Below are 22,432 nucleotides of genomic sequence, written 5' to 3'. Positions count from 1 at the left end.
AATTTAATTAATGACTACACGCTCCCACACAGACACATTATTTCATACCATTTACGATCGATAGATGGTACTAAAGACAAGGGAATATCATGTTGTTATATAAATTCTGGCCATTGGTTAACGCCATTTGACAATTCAGACCATCAATGCATTAAAAATGGACCTACGATAAGTATTAGTACAACCTATTCAGTCCGATTGAATTGGTTTTGAAGATAACCTTATGCTTAATAGCGCTGCAAAACTTAATGTGGGCTACGTTTGGTAGGCTGTAGCCCAATCACCATACAAAATATCCAACTAGAACAGTGGCAAGTGTACAACAGTGACAATAATAAAGTAGGCTGTATCTAAACTATTTTGGCAATATTTCAATTTCAATGGAAAACACACATAGCTGTGAATAGGCTACATCATCTGTAGATCAATCTAACATTTTTTTCCAGTTTGTCCTTAGTGAAGAAAGTTCAGCTATAAGGCCAGTTGTTTCTCAGCAGATACTTTCTTTTTTGCTATTGATCCAAATCGAAAATGTTTGTCTTATTATGAAAAGCAGGCATATATTCATAATTTCACATATTTCATTTGCGTCAAATGGTATGCAGATGTTGTTTGTTCTAATTTAATTAGCTCCTACGCAAAATTACAGATTACATATCCAAATTATAACAGCTGTGAGATGAGCAAAAAACATCCTTAATCTGAGGAAGTAGACACTGAAAAAAAACACAATCAATAACATTTGAGCGTGTTATCTTTATGTTGTGCTCAAGCTGTCGTTTGATCAGAGAAAACACTGTTGTCGGGTGTGCGTGGGTTGACTGACAGATTAAATTATTAACGAACTGAATGACAGCACAAGGGAGGCTAAAGACCCCGGCGAGGGAGAGACGAAGCAGATGTAGTGCAGCGTGCGAGCTGAGCTTGACGGCTCGGCGCTGATTGCGTTCCAGGGGACGCGCAGGGGACACGCGCATTTGTCCCCAGTCTAACAGTGCGCAAGAACTTCACGATGCCAACGGCAAACCGACACCAAGCGGATAACGACCATTTGAGGCTTAATTGACTTAATGAATGTTTGTCTTGCAACTACCGAGTATGGGTGTCAGGTAAGAAAAATACAAACTATCTATCTATCTGTCTGGTTATTGAGATTTCAAAATGAGCTTTGAAATTGAGTTTTTTTTCCCTCAGTTGTTAGTCTTGGTAATTTATTTTATTTGTAGTCAAGTCAATCTAACATCACATTTAATAAATTTGTTCAAAATAATATTGCCAATGAATGACTCCTATACATCGCTATCATCAATTATATAATACACGGATGCATGTTAAGATTATCATTTTTCATATACTTGCATCAATATTTTGTTTTATTGAGCTAAACATACATATCCACATCGTGCGAGTTAAATTTGAGTATTTTACCTGTCGCTTTTATCCAGCTACATTTAACATTGGCAGACGCAAGTAACTGTATACACGTAGCTCAATCTTAATCTGAAATACAAATAGTTGAAGTCTCATTAATCGTACAAGGCATCACTTCGTTTTATTAGTGGAGTCGACGTTTAAGTAATAACGTTACACAATCCACATTCTTAAAATAAGTTATAACGGAAATCATACTTATTTAAGGTTACTATTCACCTGTTGTGCAGTACATCATTCTCAGGTGTAAATATTGGTTGGAACTGGAAGTAAATACTTCCATTGAGATTATCATGTAGTCTACCATATACTCTATATAATCATGGTATAGGTATAAAATGTCTACAATGAAGAGTGAGGTATTAATCTGGAAAATGAATGAGGAAGTTTATGACTTTAATGAATATCGATGATGAGCGTATTATTCAATTTCCTACCGATGGTAAAAATATAAGTCATCTTACAAAGGTGCATATAGCTAACTAATTGTAGGCTATAAGCATATGTGTTCAGTATCTGATATTAAGGATCACCTCCGCCAATCCTCCGTCTCCAGTTAGGCTAATAATGATACAAAGTGGGTCCGCCTACAAAAGGGGTAGATGGCAAAATTTCCCAGTACTCAAATTTCTTAATGGGATTGCATTTCAAAAAGTACGCATTCAATAAATTATAAAATTAAGTTAACAAAATTTAACGTGGATAACCGCTGGTTTTATCAGAACACCAATGTTGCATTTGGAGTTTTTTAATAGGCTACGCGATATTTATGTTCTAATTAATGAACTAATTGTACGTAGTTCATCATATAAAAGAACATCATCCGAAGTCCACGTACGGTTTTTCCAAAAGCTCCACAATTTCTTGAATGAATAGTGCAAGAAAATGCTTCCCGATAGCATTGCGTGTGTTGATATTGTTTTTATTGTAGAATTCTCCCATTTATCTCTTTCTACGGTCCTGTTCGCTATTTAATATACTTATTAGAGCATAACGGATACCGGATTTGAACGTTTTGAGGTCCGATCCCTCGGGGCTATAGACCCGAGTATTTTAAGCCGAGTCCCGAGTATTCGATACGGATACCAATCTTCCTTCAAAAGCAAAAAAGTCAAGTCCCAGGTAAACTTGACTTAGCCCCAGATCTTTTCAATAGCTAGAAACTCCCCTGATTTGAAAGCCCCCCGGAAATTGTTTTGTTACCGATAGATAAGATATGTAATCAGGTAGTTTAATTAAGATTATTAATCCCCCTGCTTCAGTAAAACCTTTGGAGGGGAAACCTCTACCCCTCCCCTGTCCGGTGAAAACCTGCCCCCCCCTCAACGTCGGCAAAATCTCCCGAGAGGAACCTATCGGTATGGCTGCCTGCAAGACCCCCCACGAAATTTATCTCTTTCTACGGTCCTGTTCGCTATTTCGCTGTTTAATTGCACTGACATGGACGTGGTGGGCGATACAATAGGCGGTAATGTAATGAAGGGCTTCGCTGACTCTAAGTTGCAACTTTTGCGTCATGTGTGATTTAATTATGATTCAGTGGTTAACCTCCAACAGGTACATTTCAATGCCGTCATAACTCACTCAGAATCAATGGATTAATGATTAAAATGTGAAGTTGTGTTTAAGGCACAAAAATGTTTTATGTTTTAAAAATCTAGCGATAATGTGGCGATTATATAGACGGCAGTCCTCCGGAACGGTCTTTTCTGCGGGGTTCTTCATTGTTATGATAATTTTTGGTGGTCACACCTCCTCTTCCATTTCTCCAACTAGTACAGTGTTCTGCATTGTACCGGGTTTTCTTAGAATATGCTCCAAATAAAATTACAGCTTACTCTTGTTTTTTGTACTTCAAGTGACAGTTCAGTTTTGATTTGATTAAGAATCTGTGTGTGTGTGTGTGTGTGTGTGTTTTTCTTGCAGTCCGTCATGTATTTAAAGCCCTCACCATCATTGTTCAGAGGAGTCAACACTCAGGGGTTCCGCTAGAGATTTTGGGCCCCATGAAAGCATGTTATATTGGGCTTCCAACCCAGACCATCATATTATGTTCCAAATTTTTTAGGGCCCCTGTCACTCAGGGGTCCTCGGAATCGTCCTAACTGTAACACCCCCCCCCCCCCCCCCCCCTTTATGGCACCCCCTGTCAACACTCTTCATGTTTTCTTCTTCATTGTCCAGCTTTCAAGTCCATAGAGATACGGAAAATAACATTCTGATTTTTTTTCCCAGAAATATGATATCTGGGAGTGTAGCACAGTAACTTAGCTGTGAGCATTGCAGTGTTAAACCTGCAAGCTTTGGGGGGGGGGGGTTCAGATTCTGGCTGCATGCGTGGGGGTGTGTGCATGTCTGACTGCACGTGATTAGCATGAGGCTGGCATCCCATCCAGGGTGTCCCCAGTCTTGGGGCCCTGCATTGAATAAGCAGCATGGATGGTTAAAAATGTTTCATTAACTAATTATTAATTTAATGTGCCTCTCGGATGTGGGTCTGCAGATAATGCAGTTTTAAGCAGGAATAATTCATTTTGAGTGTTCTCAGCACAGAGGTTTAAATACAAGTTAAAATAAAAATAAGTTTTACAAGTTAAAAAAAAACACAATAGTCTAATCTGTCAACTGAAATGTCAGACTTGATTGAAATCTATTATTATTATTATTATTATTATTATTATTATTATTATTATTATTATTATTATTATGTTGTTGCTGTTGTTTCCATTCGCAATGTATGATTTTCATACCCAGTAGTTTTATTAGAATATGGAAAAAGGAAAAATAAACAATAAATGCTGATGGAAATTTATGAGAACCCAGTGACACGTGGATGAATGGGCTCAGAGCTGGGTACTGTTCTGGTGCCGCCTCAGAGGTGACACAAGCGCTACTTATACATGGATCCAATCAGAGAGAACAGAAGCTTTTCTGCGCTAGTCAATCAGCAGATGCAACCTGGTGGAATAACTAATTAAAATATGTTTACGTATATTTTTTTTGTCCTCAGGAGACGTGTAAAGGCGAACTGTTCTGAGGGGGAGAGAGAGGTTCTGAGCTAAAGTTTACGCCAACGTGAGCTCAGACTTGAAGGCAGTCTCTGCGTTTCAAGTGCCGTTCACTGAAGAGAAGACAGCTGCACCAGGAGCCATCCTTCAAGGAGAAGAAGATCCATCTAAGCATATAGGAGCAACTAAAAAAAAAGAAAGACATCGAGACACATATATACCATGAGCGAGAACTCAAGCTTGAAGATGGACACTCCAACAAACATTTCACTGGTGGGGGAATCAGTCACAGAGTCAATAGAATATAAAACCATCTCCGTTTTCCTGGTCTTACTGGTTTGTGGGGTGGGCATTGTGGGTAATATAATGGTGGTCTTGGTGGTCGTGAATACACGGCACATGCGCACACCCACCAATTGCTACCTGGTGAGTCTGGCTGTAGCTGACCTCACCGTGCTGGTTGCCGCTGGCCTGCCCAACATCTCCGACAGCCTGGTGGGATACTGGATTTATGGCCATGCTGGTTGCCTGGGGATCACCTACTTCCAGTACCTGGGAATCAACGTGTCTTCGTGCTCCATCACTGCCTTCACGGTGGAGAGGTGAGTGGAGTTTCTGATCTCATGTTTGGGGTAGGGTCAAGGGCATAGATTGGGGTATGGATGTCAGGGACATTTTCTACTAGTATTGTGGGAGTACCAAAAGTGTGTAGGGGGGTGGGGGGTGGGGGCTAGTTTGGTTCCTACCAATGTTGAAACGAAACCTACAGCAATGGATGAGGATTAACAGCAAAAGAGGGGTCATCTTAAAATACCCCCATATCAGGAACTAAGCCATATTACAGAACAAGATACAACAAAATGTACAATGTGCTAAAATAAAGAACAGATTAAGCAAACTGAATAGCAAATTAAATACAGACAGAAATTATTAGTGATCGTCTGGTCATCGCTACATGTCTCTGGAGGTCTCCACACCAGGCAGTGACCTGGAACGGACAGCTGGAGATGACTTTATAAAGACACGGGTCGATAGCTTACGGATTTCTTGGCAGTGATGCAAATATGCCTAGAAAATCTTCCAAGGAAACAAAATATCTCCAGGCCAGGCTGAGCAGGGTTAGGGTTAGGTTTAGGGTTAGGTTTAGGTTTAGGTTATCTATGGTACGGCCTACATCACTGCTTCATGTGTCACCTTGCTGATGCTGTGTAGGTCTGCATGACTGTAGCTTTTCAGGCATCATTTTACCATCCATCCATCTTCTAACCACTTATCCTGCACCGTGCACAAAGTTGGCATGTGGGCTGCACATGATGCCAGTGCACCACATGGGCGGGTGTGTTGTTCCTGGGGTCCTTCACCCCCCCCCCACCCCACCCCATTGCAGTGGCTGCTTGTGGCCAGTAGGAGGCTCTTTGCACATGTGTAGTTTAGGTGGCGATAAACACCGCTGCTGCATATTCATTTTGGGTAATAGAGATGCCTATCAGCCTAAGCACATTGGGCTGTATCATAAAGCTGGATTTCTTGCTTAGACAGATAACTTGTCAAATTTAAGGTAGTCTGGCCTAAATGCAGGTGGATGAAGATAAAGTCCATTTAAACTGGGATACCTTAAATCAGACAAGCTATCTGGCTTCATGATAGAGGCCCCACATCTTGGGGGTTATGGGAGGAAAGCCACATGAAAAGGGGAAAACATGCAAACTCATATACACAGCAGAGGTGGGATTGGACCCCCAGCTCTGGAGGTGTGAAGCAGCAGTGCTGGCCGCTGAGCCCACGTCATTTTATGCTCTCGTTTGCTGTTTTACTCTTGCAATATTAGCTCAAAATCCCATTTCACCTATTTGTTAAAGGTACATCGCGATCTGCCACCCGATGAAGGCGCAGACGGTTTGCACCGTGTCCAGAGCAAAGCGGATCATCGCCGGGGTCTGGGCGTTTCCATGCATCTACTGCATGCTCTGGTTCTTCCTGGTGGACATCCAGGAGAACCGGGAGAGGCGTGTGCAGTGTGGCTACCGCGTGTCCCGCGAGCTCTACCTGCCTATCTACCTCATCGACTTTGCCATCTTCTATGTGTTGCCCCTGTTGCTCGCCATCGCCCTCTATGGGCTCATCGCCCGCATCCTCTTCCTCAGCCCACTGCCGCACCACGCCGACGCCACCAGCGCCACCGGCACCACGGTGCGTGGGACCTGCAAGGACACGGCAGAGGGCGGGAAGAAGGGCAGCCGCCCTGGACGCCCCAAAAGCTCCTCCTCCTCCAGGAAGCAGGTATGCAGATAGACATCGACTCATAACTCACAGGACGTGGGCAGATAGATGTTTCCCCAAGCGCCAGTTAAATAGCATGCATTTCGTGCAGCAGAGATTCTGCCAAAAAAAGTCCACATGAATCTGTGTGGTTTGTTTATCCATGTTTGTGAACTTGTTCATCTCAAGACTGCAGCAGGGGTCCGTGTACGGCTTAGTCGGTTTGGTTACTGTGCTTGTGGTCAGACGGTTATCGGTTCAAATCCCAGGGTCGGCAGAGTGATTTCACTGTTGAGTCCCTGAGTAAGGTCCTTAATCTCCAGTATCAGTGTGACTTTACTTTCTCCAATGTCCCTGGATTTATGAACGCATCTGCTAAATATGTTCTGCTACCCTTATCAAAGGCATAAGAGAATACAAACTTCATCAGTATTTAAGGCTCTTTTCTTATAATGGATTGTTCCATGATATCTGATATATGGTTGTCCTTAGTGATTAAATGCCAAAACAGGTCTTTAACAGGGTTAATGCCACAGAAAGTGAAACATAGCAAGTAATGCCGTCATCCCTCCATTTTCGAGCCACTTATCCTGGATGGTTGCCTGGAGACTAACTCAAGCGGCACACAGCATTAGGCTGGGGTCCACCCTAGATGGGGTGCCAGTCCATCACAGGGCACATACATGCACACCACGTTATAGGTGCCAGTCTTGGCATTGCATGTCTTTGGATTGTGAAAGGAAGCCAGTGTAACACAGGAAGGAGATGCAACCTTCATGCACATAGAGCAGTGTTTCTCAACCCAGTCCTCAGCGAACCCCAGCCAGTCCACGTTTTTGCTCCCTCCCAGCTCCCAGCCAATCAGGAGCACCGAATAGCTGGTACAGGTGCGCTGGGAGCTGAGAGGAAGCAAAAACGTGGACTGGCTGGGGTTCGCTGAGGACTGGGTTGAGAAACACTGACATAGAGCAAAGGCAGGTTAGGGCTATAGCCACCGAACTGCTATTGATATTATTTTGCACTCATTACAGCATAGAAGAAATGATATTTTTACAGTTTCTCATCTGCCATTTCCAAAATGATCTATTTAGTCCAGTAATGACTCTTGTTCTTTTGGGGCACTATGCGTTTTTCACCACAGGTTAGCAAGCCAATGCATTGCATCATCCTTTGAAGAAAATGGGGAATGTGAACGGCATTTTTGGGACAGGGGAGGAGAGCCGCAGGTGGCCGTAAGCTAATTTGGCTGGGAGTGCCCCCGACATGCCGCCCCGCTTCGATTCTGCTGGATGGCTTTCCATTTCCCCTCATGGCTCCTGTGAGGGTATTTGGGTTTCAGCCGTTTTACCGTTAGTCACTCAGCTGAAGAAATCATACAAAGCAACTGTTTTTATAACTGGAAGAATTTTGAGTGAAGTACCTTCCTCACCGGTACAACAGCCTTTCCTGGGAATGGAAGTGAGAGATTTATGTCCTTAATGGCATCATTACCTACTACACGTGTATGATTCATTAAATTGCGTTAGAACCTCACTCGTCCGTTTAGAGCACTTTCTGAAAATGATGCTTCCATTTATATGAGGTTCTTAAAAATGCCAAAGGTGCTAAAAGCAGGCTCCTTACATTCCTTTGTCAATGCAGAGAGACCCAGGTGCATCATGGGTAAAGGTTTGGATTGAGTAGTACAAGCATTGTAGACCCCAGGGCTTGTTCACAGGGCAGAGCAGTGACTGTGTGCCTGCAATAATGCTGGCTTATAGTGTATGACCAATGCATCACAGGAAAGAAGCCCGTCGCACTGCATTCTCCAGCCTATTGTATTAGCTATACAGCTGCAAGGGATTTTATTAGCGAAAAACTGGAAAAATTGTCTCTCTGCTTCAGCTCAATTCCCCCATATCTGCAGTAAATGGTGTCACATCCAATTGTTTTGTGCTTACTCCGGAGTGTTTTATAAGACCACTTACACTGGGTTGTTTTTCAGACTGATATTAAAGACTGTTGACATAAGCCATTCAGACTGAATGGGATTGTGCCACACTTAAATTAGCTTGTGCTGTAGATGAACACGTGCTATGTGTTTGTTAATCATTGAGGTGTGTTGGTGATGCTTATGAAACACTAGAGCGAGTTGTGGATTGTAATAGAATGAAATGGATTATTTCTTAAACACTGCATTTTTCTGATGTTGGTGAGACACTGCTGTGTGTTGGCAGTATTCAAAGTCGAGTGTGTTGCTGTTTGTTAAACATCGGAGCGTGCTCAGTGATCATGTTGGTGAAACACTGCAGTGTGTCTTCAGTGTTCAAACAGTGGAGTGTGTTGCTGTTTGTCAAACACTGTTTTTTGACGCTGGAGTACGTTGATATTCATTAAGCGTCGTTTTCAGCAATGTTTGGCAGCCCAGCTCTGTGGGTTGTGGGCACTGTAGCTTCTTGATGGCCTCTCCCGCTTGGACATGCCCACCTCGCACTTGCATTTACTAAGAGGGCACTCAGCGAATGCACGAAGGCTGGGACCTAGACATTCAGTACAGGCTGTGAATAGGAAATCGGACCGTTGGCCTGAAATGTACGGCAATTGCCAATCATCAAGGGTGCCAATCACAGCGGGATTGCATCAACCCTACAAAGGCTTCATCAGGATTGGTATTATGATGAGGCTTCAGCGATTATGTCTTCGCTAAGCACTGATGTGTTGCCTGACAAATAAAACAGTAGTTTGTATGCATCTTACTGGAACAAAAGATGTTCTGCCTGAATGAGAGGCATGCAAAAATACCATACTCTGTAACCAGCACCAAAAATACCATACTCTGTAACCAGCACCAAAAATACTATACTCTGTAACCAGCACCAAAAATACTATACTCTGTAACCAGCACCAAAAATACTATACTCTGTAACCAGCACCAAAAATACCATACTCTGTAACCAGCACCAAAAATACTATACTCTGTAACCAGCACCAAAAATACTATACTCTGTAACCAGCACCAAAAATACCATACTCTGTAACCAGCACCAAAAATACCATACTCTGTAACCAGCACCATACCATACATATGGGAAAGGTTCTGAGTCCACACATGAATAATATGGGGTGCATATGTTGTAGAACTGGCCAGTCACTTAATATGAAGATAGATATGAATATTGTAATTTTTGTATAGATGGCATTGAAATGTTGTGCAGTTTCAGAAAGCTATATTAAAGCAGATGCAGAGCGCCATCTCTGGCTAAGTCTGGTAGAGCCAGCAGACGGGCTGCTACTTAGTTGTGAATAAATAATCCACAATGCAGTTAAGCACAAATGATGAAATATAATTTCTAACATCACAATTCAGGTTTGCTAATTAATATTCCATACTGCTGCCACCAGTAACCCATAATTTAGACTGAATCTTAATGTTCTTGTTTTTTTCATCCCTTATCTCCCAGTGGAGATGTACTGCATTGTAATATACAGAGTGTTGATTGTCTCATTCGGATGGAGATTGACTGAAATAATTGCTCATCTTTGTGGCTGCACCGCAGATAGAATGTCCTTGCACACCCCTGCGCTCGTCATATGTTTCAAAACACTCATCAAATGCAATAAAATAAAAATTGTGAAATAAAAGTAAAGCTGTCAACCACTGCTGTATGGAAAATGCACTGTCTTGAATGCATATATCCAATCTGTGAGCATATGGATTTATGGAATGGTGCTGATGTCCCCAGATACCGAGCAGCCTAGCGACACAAAGGGGGCTGACCTTTGACCTTCGCCCTGCTTCTCCTTATACCAAAGGCCGCAGTTGCCAGTTTACCCTCCTGGTCCTTTAAGGTCCCCCTGGTCCGTTTAGACAAAGAGCCTAAAATAATACCACTGATCTGAAAGTTTCTACAAGGTCCAGTCATCCAAAAGTAAAATGAGTTTTTTTATTCACTGGAAACCCACACCAACTAAATCTAATGTGCTGAGCAATATCAGTGAGTCGTTTATTGTGGCTGTTTATCTTCAGTATATATTCTTTTGAGCTGAAATAATCAGTCTGCATCTTCTTGGATATAGACTTTTCAGATATTAGTATCATTTATAAACTTATTTAAGCCCACAGAGGTATAACACACCATGTGAGGCTGAAATGTTACTCCGTGCTGCAAGCTCGTTATCCCATTTGTCATTAGTTAAACTGCAACTCAAAATTCCTCTTTTGCTCAGTTAGGTGTTTTGGGTGCCCGTTTTACCCTGAAGGTCACTGGAAGTGTTCAGCAGTGATCTATATGCTGTTAACATCGAGCATATCTGACAGCATGTCCATGAGTAGCACAACAGTATGAAGTAGGTTATCCGTATATCTTCATCCCAGGTGGTCAAATGTCAACCAGAATCAAAAGAAGATCAACGGATCCACTTGAAGCAAAGGACAGGGGGTTGTTTTGATTCAGTTGAAGTATTAATTCATTAATCGAATGATTTTTAAAACTGATTTTGGTTGTTTTTATTGTCATCAACTGTAACTGCTTTACTCTAAACCAGTGTTTCCCAAATTGGTTCTCGGGGATCCCCAGCTTACTGGGAGCTCAGAGGGAGTGAAAATGTGGACTGTCCTCAAGGACCGGATTGGGAAAGACTTCTGTACACACCTCCAAAATGACAAACTTCTGGATGTTACTCATGGAAAATCAATACACACACACACATACACGTAACCAATAAAAGTATTTTACTTTACTTTGAAACACCTAAACAAGGAGGAACAAATCAATGAACACAAGACACAGTTGTCATTGCCTATAGACCAGCCTTGGGGATTGTCTTCAGTGTTTATTTATTATGTCTCGGGGGGTGACCTTACATGTGATTTCCTGCAATGTACAACCCAGTACATAGAATTCAATAACTTACAAATTTACTGTCACTCATTGCATGTTTAGTAACAGAGAAAGGCATCAGTTTATGAAACCATTTCAACATTTCATATTTGTCAACCCTGTTTGGAGAGAGATCATAATTATCTTTGGATGAGTCAGGAAGAATCGAACATTTAAAATGTTGTTTTTTTTTTTCTCCCTCAGATGATTGTAGCTCAGTTATTGAGAGTTCAGCACACTTACTTTAGAATTTAAATGAAAGGAGATAATGAGACACTTTGATAGTGAAGCTTATATTTTGTGATGAACTAGAGCTGCAGTTCTTACATTTTCCACCCGACATTAATATGGACCAGTTAACATGGGCCAATTAATATGGACCAATTAACATGGATCAGTTAATGTGGACCAGTTAACATGGACCAGTTAACATGGACCAGTTAACACGGACCAGTTAACATGGACCAGTTAACACGGACCAGTTAACATGGACCAGTTAATATGGACCAGTTAATATGGACCAGTTAACATGGACCAGTTAACATGGACCATATCCCTCTGTCTGCTAAGGTGTATAAGATGGTTGTTATTATTGTATAGGAGATACTACTCACATGCTCAAACGAGAAAAAGTAGTACATTTTAGGTCATCCTCGATAGACTTAAGGTCTCAATTATGTCAGTATGTAGCTTAGAATAGTTTTTCTCAAGTGAGTCCTTGGGGAATCCCAGATGGTCCACGGTACTGATCCCTGGGAACTGGGAGAGAGCAAAAACCTGGGCTGTCTAGGGGTCCCGAGGACTGGCTTGAGAAACGCTGGCTTAGAAGATAACAAGCAGATTCATTATATTTTTTTCAGAGTGCTCCTGAAACATATGTGCACATATGGCAACTTGTGCATGTAATATGTCCACAATTAATACTGAGTCTTGGATCTTGTATGATGTCCAAATCTCGCAGTTCTGTCGGAATATGCTGCTGAAGGTGTTGCATTGCATCATGGGTTATATTTTTCATGCCTGTCTTCTCTGTGTCCCCCCCTCTCTGGCCCCCAGGTGACAAAAGACGACAAATATGCACAGATTTGCCCTCCCCATTTTAAATTTGGCTTCATTCATCCCCTCCCTTAAACATACCATCATATTTAAATGAAGTCATGCCCCCTCACCTCAAACTCTCTTCTACGCCATTGCATATGGCACCGTTTGCATATAATATATGTACAATTAATACTGAGTCTTGCATGATGTCTAAATCTCAGTTGTGTCGAAAGATGCTGCTGAAGGTGTTGCAGTGCATTGTGGGTAATGCCTGCTCTCTGGCCCCCTTCCTGCCCCCAGGTGACAAAAGATGGTAAATATGCATACATATAACAACATGTGCGTATAATATATGTGCAATTAATGTCAAGGCTTGTATGATGTCTGAATCTCACAGTTGTACGTGAAGATGCTGCTGAAGGTGTTGCATTGTGGGTAATGGCTGATCTCTGCCCCCTTCTCCCCACAGGTGACAAAGATGCTTGCTGTGGTGGTCATTCTCTTTGCTCTGCTGTGGATGCCCTACCGCACTCTGGTGCTTGTCAATTCCTTCGTGGCCACGCCCTACTTGGATGCTTGGTTCCTCCTTTTCTGCAGGATCTGCATCTACGCCAACAGCGCCATCAACCCTGTGGTCTACAACCTCATGTCCCAGAAGTTCCGCTCGGCCTTCCGCGGACTCTACCGCTGCCAGGAGCAGGAGGTGCAGCGCCGCACCCTCTCCGTGGTCAACAGCACGGTGCGGGACTCAGCAGACCCAACGCTGGTGGCCGACATGAAGGACAAGAAGCAGTGTGGGGTGGCCAATGAGAATGGGGAGAAGGCAGACATGCGGGACCAGGAGGTGTCCTTCACATGCAAAGGTGATGTGGGGAAAGATGCCCTCACAAGGGAGGTCAAAGCAACACCACAATTCACAAAGGTTAGCAAGCAGGAAGAAATTGGCCAAAGTGTGGTCTAAAAAAACATGTGGACTAAGGCAGCAACCTTCTGCTCAAACTGAACATGTGTTCAGCTGCCCAGTGAAATCAGGGAAGCCTTTGTTGCATAAGGAAGAATGGAAGCTGCTCTATTGTTCACATTCTTTATATTCTGTAATTCTGTATTTTCCACCATGTAATGTTGGAGCTGTAATTAATAAAATTTTCTTATTTCTGTGCATATGAATTGAAAAAAAAATCCTTAATAATCCACCTTAAAGGACAAAAGAAGTATTCTAATGAAGCACCAGGACACTGTCCCCCGAAGTGTGTTTGCACACGATAAGGAACAATAAATTCCCACTGGGAAAAAAATCTGTCATTTCTCACATAAGTGATTTATGAATTTGTACATTATGAATTAATGTTGTTGTCATTTAAAGAACAATAATTTAGCTGTTTGCAAACATAAATGCATGAACAGGCAAAGTTGATTCAGTTGCATGGAACAGTCATAATGTATAAAAACACAGATGGTTGGGACTGGCCTCACTGACTCATTCAGGCTCGTATGAGACTGGCCTCACTGACTCATTCAGGCTCGTATGAGACTGGCCTCACTGACTCATTCAGGCTCGTATGAGACTGGCCTCACTGACTCATTCAGGCTCGTATGAGACTGGCCTCACTGAATCATTCAGGCTCGTATGAGACTGGCCTCACTGACTCATTCAGGCTCGTATGAGACTGGCCTCACTGACTCATTAAGGCTCGTATGAGACTGGCCTCACTGACTCATTCAGGCTCGTATGAGACTGGCCTCACTGACTCATTCAGGCTCGTATGAGACTGGCCTCACTGACTCATTCAGGCTCGTATGAGACTGGCCTCACTGACTCATTCAGGCTCGTATGAGACTGGCCTCACTGAATCATTCAGGCTCGTATGAGACTGGCCTCACTGACTCATTCAGGCTCGTATGAGACTGGCCTCACTGACTCATTAAGGCTCGTATGAGACTGGCCTCACTGACTCATTCAGGCTCGTATGAGACTGGCCTCAAACCTGCACTATGGGGATCCATCCAGTCATTATCGTAATTGCTTTAGATTCTTGTTAAATATATTTTGGATTATATATTTAAATATATTTTGAATCAGTACTGGCAAGAAACTTCTAAACAAATGTTAGATGTTGTGAAGACCATCTTTTTCTGTACAATGGATATTTGTTAATATGGTGTCTTATTTCCTGGATGTTATTCTGTACATGAATATCAACATACTGTAGGATTTTAATAGCTGTGCATTAATTCATTCTTACTCCTCGATCACACTTAATTGTGTGGGAACTATCACGTCATCCAGTCACTTAATTACCATTGCCTCATCGCATTATCACTCAAAGTACCTTTGAATCCATCTCATCTGCTGTTGCACATTTGGTGATACGTGGAACCCATGTCATTTGGGTTCCGCCGAGTTTCAAACACCGATGAGAACACAGCTCAAGTGTGACGGCAGCACACAGCCCATCAGCCATGACAGCTACATCTTTGCAAGGAAGTGCCACGTTATAAGCCAATCCAGTCATCCATCCATACATCTGCTGAAATGCCTCTTTATGACTCAGTAGCTATTCTGAAACCATACTTTAAGCTGTTTCTGTCTGCCTTTTGTTTGACATGTTTACTTTGCCTTCTCTGACCTTTTCCCTTCACCTCTTCCTCCACGCAGTTCGGTCTCTGAGGGCGAGCTCCTTGTTGTGATTCAGCCTCCCTGCTCTGTTGTGGTTGTGACTCTCCAGCGGACCCCTGTACTTTGTCACTATGGATGACAGGTAGCTAACATTGGTGTCTTTGCCACTAGTATGTTTATCTTGAGCATATGCTTAAGGTGGTTTGCAGATGCACTTGTATGTGACAATAAGAAGTCTGTTTTCTTTTACGTGATGCATGCAATATTGACTGTACTATTTATCATATACTGCAAGATTTTGCATTGTTAAAATTTGGTTATATACATATTATATTCTTTGTGTTTCATCTTGAACAGTTGAAAATGTTAATATAGTCAGCTTTGTACATCTGAAGATGATTTTATTCGCTTGGATTTGTGAGCAGGGGTTTTGTCTCAGCACAAAGGATTCTTGAGGGAAGGGATGCAATGGATTCAGCTGTTAAATGTGCACTGTGCTAATTGAGAAATCGGCTTAATGCAGATGAGGCGGAAACTCCTTCGGAGCCCTGCGTACTGTACATCTGCAGCCACTTACAAGAAGTGCAGGAACAGAACAGCCTCTTTTTGAGGTTGCACTTAAATGGCTGAGAGGTAAAACTGTCAGGAGAAACCTCCGGAATATAACGGCAATCTGAAAGGTTCTGTGTTAAGATAATTTCAGGATGGGTGAACCATAACGTTTAAAAATAAAAAAAAAATCAAACAAGTGAACTGAATTTTTGAATATACTGGTTTTTGACAAAAAAACTCTAACACATTTTTCATTTGTGGGCAAGTAATGACGGTTGAACACTACATCTATTCTGCCATTGACTTTCACTGCCTAAATGTTGTAAATAACCTTAAAACACAACTTTCACACTGACCATAAACTGAGCATATTTAGCTCCAACACAGAATCAATACATTCTGGAAGATACAAAGATAGACGTTGAACGAATAATACAGATCTGAAGAAGTGAAGCCATGGACTTGAACTTGCAAGGGGTCTATCTGTTAAGTGGTTACCTTGGTTACAGGTTTTTTTTTATTTTACTACCATGGTTAGACTGGAGAGATGTCGGAAAGGCAGACAATACAGTCACGGAAATGGATTTGTGATGACAGGCAACAGTGTCAGTCCTGCCATTGATAAAACCATTTTCAACAGGCCGTCATTGAAGAAGATCAGAGACCTGACAGAATGAGAGAAGCAGGGCTGTTAGTGAGGGAGGGGGAGGGGGAGGGGGGCCTCACACTCAACTCTGCGAATTTATAGGCTAATTACAGGCGATTAAAATGTAACCTTTTTATTCGTACTTTGCAATGAGTCACATTCATCCTGATCAAAAAAATTACAACTAAACTAAATTACAGAAGAAAACACATCGTTTTAAGTTTCAGATGTAAAAAGCACAAAAAAATACAGGTAAGAAAGATTTGCCGGAAGATAGATGGAGAAAAGCAGAGAGAGCTTCACTCGACTCTGTATCTCCATACGGCTCTGTACTGGATACCACGCAATGCCTGTTACTTCAAAGTGCATAGAATACTTTGTTTTCTTTCAATTATTCCTGCTTCTGATGACTTCAGTATCCCTGCATACCCTCACTCCGAGCTGCTCAGTCCCTGCACCAGCGTCACTCGCTGGAATTGAGAGAGGTGGGCTGTCAACGGCAGATATTGATAAAAGAAATCAGTTAAAAAACACAAAGAAACCTAAAGATCATGAAAGTGCTCACATCGTGCACAGTAATTAAGGATGAAAGGGCTTAGGGAGCAATTATGGTAGTTCTGTTTAAGTTGGGCTCAATACTGTCTAGCTGTGACTGACATTTTAATGGACTGAATCGCTGCGAAGGAGCAGAAGATGCACCTTTAAGATGAATAGTAAAAAGCCTCAGTGAATGCAAGAGCAGCAATGTCTTCTTCATGAAGATGTATAGCACATAGCCGTCTTCCCGCAATTGCGGCCCCGGAGGGCCTGAATCCAACACCGTTTGCAGATCTCCCTGCTCAAACACATCTTAATAAGCTAATTACCAGGTTTATTGGCTGTGTTTGAACTGGGAAACAGTGTTGGATTCTGGCCCTCCAGGACCAGAACTGGGCAACCCTGGCATATACTATACTGTATTTCTAACAACAACCATAAACTAACCAAAGCATAACCAACAAAAAATTAAAAAACAATCCCACATTAATAATGAAAAAAAATCTGAGTGCTCTGTGAAAAATATACATTTGTAGGTACTACTAGTCCTGATTGTTTAAATATTTAATCATTACGGTAATCCTTATTGATTGATAACTGCAGCGCAGTGCCTATTTTTATTCCTTTGCAAACAAGTGGCCATCCAATCGGCCTTCAGGATAGAAATTCAATCAATTCCCAAAATTCCATAGCCCCTGCCAGTCCACGCCCCTTTACCACGCCTCATTATTCCTGTGCTCAGCTCTGTTACCAGGCATCTGACCAGTGCCTGTTAACAGCAAAAAGCCAATACTGCACAGTTCAGCTTTTTATTAAGAGTTCCTTAATTACAGTTACAGTAATCCCGCATTTTACCCTGTGCGGCCCTGCATGAAGCCCCTGCGAGTGGGGACCAGAGTGCGACCAGAGTGGATGGATGGAGAGAAAAAAAATTATTACATGTAAATTATCTTTTATAAATAAAAATTATTTAAAAAAAAACAATAAATAATATTTCAGCATATATATATATATATATATATATATATATATATAATTTTATTTGTTTATTTTCATTCATGAGTCACCTCAGCTGAAAAGGGAGAATGAGAGAGAGAGAGAGAGAGGAAGAGAGAGAGAGGGGGAGTCCTTTATTGATCCCTATAGGACAAATTCTGTTACAACAGCATTAATAGCAACAATGGCAACATATAGCATCTTATGTTTATGAGAAATAAATAAAAGAGAAAAAGTGAAAATGAACAAACAAACAAATAAATAATAAAAAAATAAAGAATAATGTACGAGGACTATCCTGATAATGTGCAAGTATTTTGAGAGTAGAGTGCAAGTATTGTACAAGGATACTTTAGTGGCTTAGAGAGCGACGCTCTCCTTGCCCAGCAATGACTGCTGTACAGTGCAACGCCAGTCTGTAGGAATGATTTCCTGAAGCGTGCTACTGAATATGCTCTGCTGGTTAAGGGGATGTTTGTTATCGTTCATAATGGAGAACAGTTTATTGATTATTCTCCACCACTGACTCCAAATTGTCCAAGGTGAAGCCAAGAATGGAGCCGGTGTTTTTGATTAGCTTATTCAAGTATCGCAAGCTTGATCAGTATCACAAGTGAAATGGAAAACACCTGTTTTATCAATGCAAAACCGAAATATCAGATCTGTCAGCCCATATCACGGAAACAGAATTGATATCCATCAGCCATAATGTGCATAAAAATTCATTAAAAGGCAAATCTCCACCCATCTACCCATCTTCCAACTGAAAATGTCATGTGTATTTTTTTTGTTGCACAAATACATCTCAGTGAATCACGTACAATCTGTCCCAGTCATGTGGTTTGCCTCTTCATCCACGAATTTGTTGAGAGACCCAGCATTTGATTACATATTCATATCTGAACGCTTTCAGCTGCTGGTTGGACCACAGCTGTCTGGTCAGCAGTGCAAATGATGTTTGTGAAGACACAGTGTCATAGGCGATGAGTATGAATCCCAAACAAGACCTCGGATTAGAGTGGATGTGTTTCTGGAAAATTTCATCTGTAGAAGAACTATTATGGTGTTTCCATTACACCACAGACCAGGAGTAGCGATGTCTACCAAGACATTCTGCTAGTTTTTCCGAAAAGGACATTGGATAACAAATGGAGAACCAGGGGAATATAAAGTAATATCAAATATGTCTGGCAGTGTGTGTGTTACCTGACATTAGCTGATAACATTTCCCCTAAGAGCCAACAGAGGGAGATAACATATAAGAGAAGACGAGGTAATTGCCTTTCCGAGTAACAATGGAGGGCCACTGATCTCGTGGCAGCTGGAATCGAGCGATCCATTGGCTGGCTTGTGCCTGCACTCTCTATTTTTATATAATTAGAGAGAAACAAAGTCCTGAAACGGATATACAGCTCACGTGTGCTAATGCCTCTTTGGGGGGTGGAGACCTTGGCACCCAAAAGCATCGTGGACAAAAATCAAACAGGCTGACACATTGCGCCCATCAGTAAGAATGGCCTGTGCCAATGGGCCATAACAGATTAAGCTATTAAGAAGAAGTTACTGGGAAGGAGCTTTTCGTGGCGGTGTAGTAGGGGGGGTGGGTCGCAGCTGGAGTAACAGATGGCGCATGGCGATATTTACTGCTTGAATTTACTGATGTTGTGGGAGTTTATATTATTATAGACCAATCTGAAAAATATGATGATGATGATTATTATTAACAAGAACAACAACAACAACAACAACAACAATAATAATAATAATAATAATAATAATACAATGCCATCGATTTTCCATTTTACAGTTTAGAGACAATGGAGAAAGTCCACACACAGACAGGGTAAGGCGGGTGTTAAAGCTGCAGCTCTGCTGCCTGCTGAGCCTTTATACTATACATTATGCTGAGCCTTTATACTATACATTATGCTGAGCCTTTATACTATACATTATGCTGAGCCTTTATACTATACATTATGCTGAGCCTTTATACTATACATTATGCTGAGCCAGAGATGGGGTCAGGGTGGCCTAGATGGCCGCCATACTGCTGAGCATTGCAGTATAATACCTCTATGCTTTTAGTGCTCTTCAAGTCTTCATTTCCGCCACAAAGAGATGCTTGCCTTCCCATCATTCCTTGCAGTCACGACTCCCCTCTCAGTCTCCTCGCTCTCACAGAGGCGTGTCGAGGCGTTTCAAGAGAATCCCCTTTTAGGGGCTCTACCAAAACCTCCGCCTCACAGGAAGGGATCTGTTTCTCATTTCTAACTCAAAACTGCACCCATCCGACATTACCAGGCCCCTGCCCTTGCAGAGCATTATGGGTAACGAGATGAAATAAGAAGGAGAACGAGACATGCAAACCGGGAAGAGGAATCACGCTTCTCGCTTCCAGCACGATGGCTTTTAAATTGGAAATTATCCCGCCAGCGTCTGTGCGTGGCACGTCCGCCATGGTCCATGTGGCATCCTGTAATTACCTGATCTAGGGGGCGCTCCTCTGACTATAAATACGATAAGCGACGCTTGGCCAGGGATGCTTCTCCAGTTCCGCGTAAGGCCTTCGGAGGATCTGCCGGGAAGCCGGGAACAGCTGGCTGGCGGTCATCCCACCGGGCAGACCCCGTGGAGAGCGCATTACCCACTGCTGGGCGCCACACCTGCCTCAGCGACACCCGCCTCATGCATCCAGCGTCCCAGGGGACATTAATGGAGGCTGAAAGGTACCCTAACACCCTGTGGAGCGCCCAGATGTGACACCGGAGCTGCTGAACAAAAGCCAGGTCTTACCACAAGCGGCAGAGTGACTGCTCATACAAAACAGAAGGACTCCATCTCCAGCTACACGGAGCATGCAGGGGCGCCGCCACAGATTCTGGGCACCATGAAAGCAGATTATATCACAGCCACGGAGCCACACACTACCCCCCCACCCCGTCTATGTATAATCTTACAGTCAACTTTAACAATATACATATACAGAGAAGGATGAATAGCCCAGCTAATGGCATCTATTTATGCGTCCTTGTCTGTTTTGTCTACTATCTGCATCGTCGTAGAATTCATGCACTCTGTGTTCTATGTAATGATCAGGCACAAGAATTTACCACTTGGGATCAAAAGAATCTGTCTGTCTCTCTGTCTGTCTGTCTGTCTACCTGCCTTATTGTCTCTCTCTCTGTCTGCCTGTTTATGTGTCTGCCTGTCTGTTAGTCATTGTATCTGTCTGCTAGTCTGTGTGTCTGTCTGTCGGCCTAGCAGTCTGTCTGTCTTGCTGTTTGACTATCTGTCTGTCTATCTGCCTGTCTGTCTGTAAATTTGTCTGTCTGTCTTGCTGTCTGTGAGCCTGTCTGTCTGTTAGTCTATGTGTCTTGCTGCCTGTGAGTCTATGTCAGTCTGTCTGTCTTCCTGTCTGCCTGTCTACCTATTTCTAGAGACACTTTGACTTCAGAGAAAGAGAAAAAAGAGTAATACATTAATTAAGTCTTCCAACCTTTGGAGGCTGTCCCCTTGGGCCCTTTGAAGGCCAGGGGGTCAACATGTCCACTCCTCACATTGTTTTGGGAGCACTTAAGGACAGTCAGGACAAGGCTCCTTAAGGACCATCACCTTCTCATGAAATATTTCGAAGATGACCGCCACCATATGGGTGCCAGAGTTATTCCATGTTAAACGTACCCAGACATCTGATTCGCCAACAGCTGGCTGCCCTATATCCAGAGGCAGTACCCAGTGCGTCAGCCTGAGCCGGCCTCCATACTGAGCCGGCCTCCATACTGAGCCGGCCTCCATACTGAGCCGGCCTCCATACTGAGCCTTGCGCATTAGTCACTATGTTAATCTCCATTGCTGCCCTGGACAATAAAAGCTTTGGATTCCCTGACCATAGTGTGTAACAGTCAGGTCCTGATTGGCTGTGCTCTCACCGTCACAGTCCTGACCCAATCCAGTAGGCAGGCCCAGAAAGGGGATCTTGGAGATGGAGGAAATGGTGTTCTGTCTGGCCATGGGGAAGTTTAGGGAGGAACACCTTCTGCTCTATGTATGTCATGCTGATGTCTGTCATTTTGCAGCAGAGCAATGACCTTCTTGGACATTATAACTTGTTCATTTAGCAGCCCCCCCCCCAGGAGCATATAAGATGCTGTGCACAGTGAACCGTCCGAGACAGTGTGAAACTGGGCACTGAAGTTTGGGGGGTGGGCACATGGGGTGTCCAACAGGCCACACTTCTACTAGGTGAGACACCGATATTTAGGTAAGACTCTTTTTACACTCCAAAATTGACACAGGAACGCACTTTAAATACATTGCATGAGGCCTGCCCTAGATCCGCTGGGTATAGAGTCCAAACAGACAGAAACCTAACACGCTGTCTGCAAAGAATTCCTCTCAGGAATCAGGTAAACGCACACGTGTGAATATAAAAACGCAAGGCAGATGTCTCAGCCTAGACTGGCAGCCTAGACCGGAATGATAAAAC

The 22,432-nt window shown here is 42.8% G+C and overlaps 1 protein-coding gene across 2 annotated transcripts; it reads left to right on the top strand.

Annotated features, from left to right (window-relative positions):
- The first annotated feature begins 893 nt into the window (after window positions 1-893).
- On the top strand, window positions 894-15,868 carry trhr2 (thyrotropin releasing hormone receptor 2). 2 transcript variants are annotated; one of them, XM_023827231.2, is made up of 5 exons: window positions 894-1,109; window positions 4,442-5,041; window positions 6,299-6,719; window positions 13,068-13,520; window positions 15,255-15,868. In XM_023827231.2, exons 2-5 carry the CDS (start codon window positions 4,662-4,664, stop codon window positions 15,264-15,266), a joined length of 1,266 nt encoding a protein of 421 aa, XP_023682999.2. In that variant the 5' UTR covers window positions 894-1,109; window positions 4,442-4,661; the 3' UTR covers window positions 15,267-15,868. The 2 variants fall into 2 exon arrangements, with proteins under 2 accessions (XP_023682999.2, XP_023682998.2); XM_023827230.2 differs by lacking the exon at window positions 15,255-15,868 and having other exon boundaries at window positions 13,068-14,260.
- Window positions 15,869-22,432: the final 6,564 nt, after the last annotated feature.

Source organism: Paramormyrops kingsleyae, chromosome 13 (genome assembly GCF_048594095.1).
Source record: "Paramormyrops kingsleyae isolate MSU_618 chromosome 13, PKINGS_0.4, whole genome shotgun sequence".
In the NCBI taxonomy this organism is placed as follows: Eukaryota; Metazoa; Chordata; class Actinopteri; order Osteoglossiformes; family Mormyridae; genus Paramormyrops; species Paramormyrops kingsleyae.
Note: the sequence above shows the minus strand (reverse complement) of the source record. Positions and strands in the feature narration are given on the sequence as shown.

Excerpts from the sequence above, each read along its gene's own strand:
- trhr2 (XM_023827230.2), top strand. The coding sequence starts at position 4,662 with ATGAGCGAGAACTCAAGCTTGAAGATGGACACTCCAACAAACATTTCA. Across the intron at positions 5,042-6,298 it reads ACTGCCTTCACGGTGGAGAG|GTACATCGCGATCTGCCACC; the intron begins GTGAGTGGAGTT and ends TATTTGTTAAAG. Across the intron at positions 6,720-13,067 it reads CCTCCTCCTCCAGGAAGCAG|GTGACAAAGATGCTTGCTGT; the intron begins GTATGCAGATAG and ends TTCTCCCCACAG.